An 8,287-nucleotide genomic window follows, 5' to 3' on the forward strand; every position below is an offset into this window, starting at 1 on the left:
TTCAAAATGTGTTTAAATAAATCAATTGGTTTTCCTAATTTTGTCTATAAATGCAATAAAACGCAACAGCATACATTGTAGTAGTAAGCGATTTTTATATGATCATATTTTTTATGACCTTTATTCAATCACCTATCTACCATAAATTATTTTTGAACACTTATTTTAATTCCATGACATTGTTTTAAAGAGAAATTAGAATAAAATTATGTTCATACCTCTAATTGAGGGGTAACGAAAGGGTACAAGGGGTTACCTATCAGTAGGCCGAAATGACATTTTCCAGAAATAACATTTGGTCGAATTTTCACAACCTCGAAAGTAATTTTGAGAGGAAAATGTTTTTTCTTTTAAACCTAACCGTACCTAATCACGTCTTTGCGATAAACATCCAACATATCCTCAAAGATCAACGGTTTCGTCGGTTTTCAGCGTAATGGAAATTCGAACAAACGTTATTTCGGAAAAAGAAATCGAGTTTGTGATAGGTTATCGGTACAAGGGCACTTTTGAATTCGACAAAGTTCATGACGCTGAACAACTTTCGCTAAGAATATTTTTCATATTTTTTTTATTACTCAAAACAAAATTATACTATAACTCAAAACGGTTTTTTTTTAATTTTGCGAATAATGTATTATAGCCAAAATTTTTCAGTATCATGCACACTTTCTCCTTCCGAAGTGTTATCCCAAAATATCCATGTAATAATTAAAAGCAGAAATAAAATAGCAATATTTCGTCAAACATAACGCCTACAAAGAGAGAAATTACATTATTATTATTTAGAATCTGTGTAAATAATTATTTAAAATAGTAACGTGAAATTGCTGACAAATGTACAGTTACTTATAAAATTAGATTCTACGGTAAGATTTTCGGCCATGAATGTAATATTTGATGCCGTGAAATGCAATCATCACAAGAGAGTAAAGTGAATCACGGAGACTGCCTATTGTACATTAATTTTGCTGTAAGTACATATTTAATGGCGGAAATATTAGCCAGTAGAAAAAGGGGAAAAGGGTTGCGTGCGCACCTTGCGCATTATAATAGTTTTTGTCGATCCATTTTGAAGTAGCCATCCAAAATGCGTCGGCGATTTCTCCTTGCTTTTCATTTCGCAAGTTAGCAACTTTGTTTACATGTATGACTTTCTAAATAAATGGGCGGAGTGACGGATGAGTCTTATGACTAAGACAAGGTACGCTTTTTTTGGTCCTTCGTGCTGCGCCAACTCGAAATTACCGATAGATAGGGGTAGGTCATAGGAACGTGCGACAAGGAAATACTGTTATTGCCTGTTTCACACATTTCCACTGACCAGGGGCAGTTAGAACAAATTATAAGTGACCCTGGCTGAAAGGTTTTATCTAGGACAAACTGAAACTAAACTTGACAAGTAGAAATATTATTTCCCTTTTAAAGTAATAAAAAATAACGCCTAGTGTACATAATTCTGATTTCAGTGAGGCGAATATGTTGTTTTTCGCACTTCATATGTGCAAAGACAGTGCTTGAATATAATACATAGTATACTGGAAATTAGTTTAATGTTAATGACATGCTTTAAAGCGACAGCAATAAATAACCTCTCTTCTCGAATCAGTTACGTACTTGTACACCCACACCTGCCTTCATAGTATTTAAAGGCATGCGTTCTGGCGAAAGTTCTCCTTTCCTTCTTTCTAAGGCTAGGCTAATACGTTCGCCAACAAATATTCGCCCATAATGTTACTTGTAATGTGTTACATCCTGCAACACAACTGTTGTGAAACAAGTTGTATTTGAGAATATTTTATGTAATTAATTGAATGACATCAGTGGTCTTATAATTGTGCATAGTTTATTTTGTATTATGTGAATAATAACAAGCAATAATAAAATTGTTATCAAGTAATTTTATTTATATTTTAATATACCTACTCATCCATACGTCTACATTTACTACTTTATACATAGGCTTAGTTTTAATTTGTTTCGAATTGATTATATTGTTGTGTGCTCAAATTAATTAATATTTTATTCATGACAATGTCTACACTGTACTATATTACACTCCTGACTAGGAATACCCAAAGAGCAACATGTTGTAAATCCGTGGACATCTATAGTGGAATTATGGAGGATGAGAGCTTTCCAAATTACGTCACGTAAATACCCTCGATCTGACTGGACACGACGAACCAGGGGGTCTACTCTCGATCTCCGTCCGAAACAATTACTGTCAAATTAATATTCGACAAAATTAAAAGACAAGTATCAAGTATGAAGCTTCATTCGCGTCACGCGTCTTTTCATTTGGTCAATTATTGCCTATTTGGCAGTAATTGTTTCGGACGGAGATTGAGAGTAGACCCCCAGCATCTAATGCCTAACCGTGGCTACTACGTGGTAATAACAAACTAGTGGATACGATACGGTAGTTGCGGGAATTCCCTAAATTGCGCGAGAATTCTCTGGACGTCTCAAACGTCTCACAGTGGACGTAAAGTTCAATATGCTATGGTTACGAAATAGTCTCTGTACAGAGTACTAAAGAAACCGACCTCAAAAGATCGTGGAATTATATCTATTTGCAAAGTTTTATTGAAGCCGGTTACTGGCAAGCGTGACACGGGATTCGTCCCCTAGTTTGCCGCCCGTATAGAATATTTTCTTCAAATTGAAATTGGATCAAAACTGAGGTACTGTACCCTCTTTCTAACAAAAAAGAATCATCTAAATCGGTTCGGTTCGCTTCTATTCCGTGCCTAAAGGTTACGTTCAGTGTTGCCATTGTGTTCTCATACTAATCGTGCTTTTTATAATGACAAACCCTCGGTTAGCGTCGAAAGGTGTCTTAACATTACTGTATCATCGCCTCAACTCAACTTAGTTTTTCAAGAGTAGATAGGTGCTAGTTCTTGGCTTTTTGAGTATATATTGCGCAAAATGTACCGTGTCTAAAGCGATAGAACAGCATGGAGCTTGCAACATTAATGTATTAGACACAACTATATTCGACCTCTCCTACGTAAAGTATCGGGTGTCGAAATTACCAAGTTTACAGGGGAGCGTTTTAAAGTTTTGAATTCACTGAAATGAGCATAATACAGTTTTATTCGGCAGAGCTCGTTACTCACATAAAGTATTATAAAATCCTAGATATCGGTTAAATGAACAACACAATTTATTTTATCATTTTACAATTTATTAGTGACGTGTCATGCTCATTTCAGTTAATTCAAAACTTTAAAACGCTCCCCTGTAAACTTGGCAATTTCGACATACGATGCTTTACGCAGGAGGGGTCGATATACGTACGTGTGTCGAATACCTAAGGCGATTAACACACTGCACCGCGACCCGTGACAGAACACGAGATGCGGAATCACGCGCGCGGTGGCGGAGACGCAGATCTGCGTCAACGCCCGGTTTAATCTGCGAGGGGGCAGCGATATACCGGCCCCGCGTCACTTAAAGTACTCGCTTCGCAGTCTAACGCCATAGTGATTGTAAATGTAGCCGAGATCCTTTGACAAGAATAGTTAATAATACAGAACTCAACCAGGACGCTGCAGTTATACTGTCTATTTGGTTTTTGTTTACTCAAATAAAAAGACACCGAAGATATTGGATACATCCATTTGTGCGAACCAGATCGATAAATGGATAATTTCAACTTCATTACAAAGATTTAAGAAAATATGTCTTAAGGCTTAAAAATCTACGCGGTAGTGCGGGGCGTAGTGTGCCATACCCTGGCTGCGGTTCGCCGCGGGGACGCGGTAAAAGCGCGCGCGCCGCGCTCCCGCGAAGAAGCGTTGTCAGTGTGTTCGACGGCGCGTGTTTTCCATACAAACTGAGGTACTTCAGTACAACGTTAAAAAACGCAGCTCCACGCTCCGTCGCGGGGCGCCGTGTAGTGTGATAATAGCCTTAAGCTTAAAGTAATAATCAAAAATATAATTTGAGTATCATTTTATTGACAGTAGAGTCAGTATGGCATACACTCGCATGAACTATGCTATGTTTGTTACAGAAGTTAATACACAGATTTCATTACAATAAGCTAAAAACAGCTAAAATTTATATCTATAGATATTAAATTCTAACATAAGTTGATACATTTCTTAATTTAACAAAAATATGCATTGCATACAGTAATCATAGGATTGTAAAATTCAATTAGATCTAAAAAAAGTAAAAAAAAAACAAAAAATGTGCCCAAGCTCAGTCACTTGATATGTTTCAACAACATTGAAACTTTGTACTTTTTGATGGAATTTTACAAAAGTTAATACTTTTTTCAATGAAATTCAGTTTATAATATCACATAATATGTCACAATACATGCATCTATTTCCTATTTACAAATAGTTAGGTATGTTCAATTGTTAAGTAAGTGGTTGCACAATGAGAGAGTATTTTCTTACACCAGAATGCATTAGAAATATTTATGTAACAAATACTATGGTAATAATACCACCCTCATTATTACAAATAATTGTGCTTCTGTAAAACAAAAACACAAAATGAATATTAACCATATTCAGTTCCAAATGAAGTTAATCCTTTGTTCTGTATAGCGAAAGATACGGCAGCATCCACAAAATCATAATGACTAGTATAGTCATTGACAAGATCTTCATCTGTATAATTCAGATATGATGAACTTGAATCGGGATCAAAAGTTGTGTTACTATTATTTGCATCATCATTTTCGCATGACCATGACATCAAGTCATTCATATTGTGTGAATTATCCTCTTTATTATTACTGTTCTTAAGCTCATCTTCAAATGGTAGAGGACTACTTGATCTAGAAGGATAGTTATCTTTTGTACTTGACTGTTCCTCCGTACGACTGTGGTCATCGCTGCTTGATGTCGAGTTGTTTTGAAGACCGTGAGCAGAAATAGCCATTAAAATTCCTTCATTCTCTATACTATTGTCTCCTGGTAAGTTATTGATGAACTCTGCTACATCTAGAGCTAGGAATCTGTTCCCAATGTCAGCTGGTAGAGGGGCTACCATCCAAGAATCTAGGACACGGTTTATAGTGTTGTCCACAAATCCTTTCGCCATCTGAGAATTAAATTAAAGTAGATGTTTACCTTGTTGTAAATAGTTGTTCATAGTGATGTTTTTCAATAGGCTAAAAATTAAATTTGTGCAAGATGATTGCTGAATAATTCATATTTGTACTTAAGAAAAAATGTGATTTGTGTTTGAAAAATAAAAAGTAAAAAATTGCATTATTTATGGTTCTATTAGTTTTTACTAGTTTCAAATCATGGTACTATTGATATTTGCCTTTACTATAAGTTTGCCAAAAGCTAACAGCGCTGTTCAAAGACATTGAATTATTATTCAACGCTATATTAACAATTAAATTTTTAAGATATTTTGCTTACTTGTCTAGCCTGCCATCGTGCTATGCATTGTTCTTCAGTGTATGAGTAGCTCTGTGGTAAGAAACACATTGGTATAGCTACAGCTTCAGCTCTACTACTAGCTCTAGAACCATTATTGTCAAAGGAACTAACATATCTTGGATAGTCCAACTTCTCAGATGATATACTTGTACTTGGTTTCAACAGTGACTTATCAGAGTCGGTGATCACAGAGTCTAAAGTATTGAAGTCCTGCTTCAATAAGTAATCCCCTAAAATTTCCAAGTTCTGCTCTGTGTTACCTACTAAATTGTGGGTGTTACTTTCACTTTGCGAAGGCCCTGGTGCTTCAGGCTCTTCGGGAGCCGTAAACGAATTTTTGGAACCAGGAGAGTCATTTTTTAAATGATATTTCCCTTTTCCTTTAACTTGCCAAGCAAAACGAGCTTTCTTGAGTGGGCGCTCAGAACCAGTCGATGCGTCGCCATTTTCTTGTCGTTTGCACGAAGGTTCCCCAGCAGTTTCCGGGACGTTCATCATGAGAAGCCGAAGAATAATAACTTTTTAACTGAAATTGTCATTAGTAAACAAACACTGTCACCGCTAATTACGAACATATGATTGACTGACAAGTGGTTAATTAATGAGTTACTTTGTATTATATACCACGAAATAACACATGTTAACACACTGATTGAGAACACAGTCAATTTCACAATATTTTTCACGTTTTATTTCAATAGAATCTAATGAATACGGCAATTTGTAACCAAATTCCTCTTCTTTCTCCCCAAGCGGATATAATCTACGATTCCTATTGTGACGAAATGTTTACTTTTCATGTGTTCCTTACTTAATTGACAGCAAGATAGCATGCTATTTTTCATACATTAGATCAGGACAGCAATATAAATCGAATCATTTTGTTGGAATGGAACAAGCCTCTTGAAATTTAGAATATATTTTTTCTATGGGTAATCCTGATTTGATAGTATAACCGCGCAAATTTTTAAATTGTCTTTCTTTTATTCTTTTTAGACTCTGCGTGTTATTTTTCCTTTTCTTTGCCGTGAGCACAGAAATCTAAATAAATTTTAGATTTCTGTGATCGTGAGTCTCATTTGAAACGACCTACATAGAGCTTAATAACTTGATTTGATTGTAATTTAATATACCTCTGTCATTTACCAAGGTTTACGTAATTATTTGGACATTACATATCTCTAATTTACATTTTTTTTCTAAACATCCTAAATACATGAAATCACACTGCAATATGATTCAAGGAATTCAGTTCATATTCACAATAAATTGTGAACAAAATTGCGATAATTAGTCTAATTAAATACCATTTTGTAAAACGTGGTTTTCAAATCTTACCTACTCAACATTCCAAATCCTTACCTACGATTGTCATCATAAAAATATTCTATCAATAAATTTAGTAATGGACTTTTATGAGCGTGGGAACGGGTTATCGAAATTCGTCCTAACTGTTTAATAGGTCGTTAAGGAGCCCTCCATCCAATGAAGAACTCGGTGGGGGAACGTTTCGTTCCCGGATGACATAATTTTTGGTCAGTTGCTCCCTGTCAGTCGGAAGTTTAGCTCGAATTTTTTTTGTGATTTTAGTCGTTTATGTAAATAACACAATGCAGGTATGTAGTTTGTAATTTAAGAAAAATTTAATTTATTATACGTGTAATGTATTTAAAACCTCTCTGCGTTCAATTTAGGTAAATATTTGTGCATTTTAATAAGATCTAAAAAAAAAAAATTATTTACTAGATTATGATGGTTAGAGTATCCGGTGCAGTGTTGACGCTATTATTTTGTAAGTAAACTGCACGTTTGTTAGGAGCTCCACTCGTCCATGTAACATTTTACAAGATCTCATTTAAACGTGCTGTTTTTCTGCTACATAAAGCTTTTCGATAGTCTTTGATTCATATATAAGTTTTTGAATGGAACTAAACACAGAGAACGGACATACAACTACTCGCTTACAAATCGTCCAAAATATATTGTTTGTTTAATAATTACAAAATACTAGCTGGTGCCCGGGACTTCGTCTGCGTAGAAGAAGTAGTTCGAGTAGCCTACTGAACTATATTAATTTTCGTAGCTTTATTAGTTCTCGATACATACTTTCATTCCTATTTTACCCCCTTTAGGATTTATTTTTGTGACAAAAAGTAACCGAAATCCCATCTATCTCAATATCAAAATTTATTCAGCGGTATAAATGCATTCCGACTGAACAAAATTGCGTATACGTACTAGCGTGTAGGTATGAATATATATATGGCACGTGCATTTGCATATTAGTTTTTTTTATAACTATGACTAAAGCCACGTTAATCTCAGACTCGTACCAATTAAGTTACGACATCATTATCTGTGTATCTGTAACACATCCATAAGGAAAAGGTTCAACCTCATCGTCACTTTCCAGTGAGATGGAGGTCAAATGCACGCTTTTTCCTTAAAAAAGGTGGTACCTACCCAAAGCATGAGACTTATCTTTACTACAAAATTACAATAGACTCGTATCTTACGTGATATCATAATGAACTTGTTTATTACAGAATATAAGTGTATAGAACGTTTCTAGACTATCGGAATAGGTATCCGGTCACCATACTGAATGTTCTTTAACAAGGCACTATTGCTATCAAAAGATTTACAAGTTATTTTTGGTCAGCAAAAGTAATTAGCTTTATAATAACATAAAATTTTAAAGTCAAAAATCTAAATCCAAGTCTTAGACATTGACCTAATAGAAATGAAACAATTTTTTGAGATTTAAATTGCGTACCTATATTCGTAGCTTTACTTCTCAAACTCGTACCTTAAAGCACAAAGTAACTGAAATGCAAAATATGCATTATATACATTGACTTACAATT

General features: G+C 34.8%; 1 protein-coding gene across 1 annotated transcript; it reads right to left on the reverse strand.

Annotated features, from left to right (window-relative positions):
• Positions 1 to 4,207: 4,207 nt before the first annotated feature.
• LOC113234796 lies at positions 4,208 to 5,945 on the reverse strand. Its single transcript, XM_026470286.1, has 2 exons — positions 5,400 to 5,945; positions 4,208 to 5,070 (listed from the first exon to the last, which is right to left on the reverse strand). The coding sequence occupies exons 1-2, from the start codon at positions 5,916 to 5,918 to the stop codon at positions 4,525 to 4,527; spliced, it is 1,065 nt and encodes a 354-aa protein (XP_026326071.1). The 5' UTR covers positions 5,919 to 5,945; the 3' UTR covers positions 4,208 to 4,524.
• Positions 5,946 to 8,287: the final 2,342 nt, after the last annotated feature.

Source organism: Hyposmocoma kahamanoa, unplaced genomic scaffold (assembly GCF_003589595.1).
Source record: "Hyposmocoma kahamanoa isolate Upper Pololo Valley unplaced genomic scaffold, ASM358959v1 86, whole genome shotgun sequence".
Lineage (NCBI taxonomy): Eukaryota > Metazoa > Arthropoda > Insecta > Lepidoptera > Cosmopterigidae > Hyposmocoma > Hyposmocoma kahamanoa.

Bases quoted from the DNA above. Each gene is read 5' to 3' on its own strand.
- LOC113234796 (XM_026470286.1), bottom strand. From the start codon at position 5,918: ATGATGAACGTCCCGGAAACTGCTGGGGAACCTTCGTGCAAACGACAA. The intron at 5,071-5,399 runs GTAAGCAAAATA...TTTAATTCTCAG, and splicing joins CACGATGGCAGGCTAGACAA to ATGGCGAAAGGATTTGTGGA.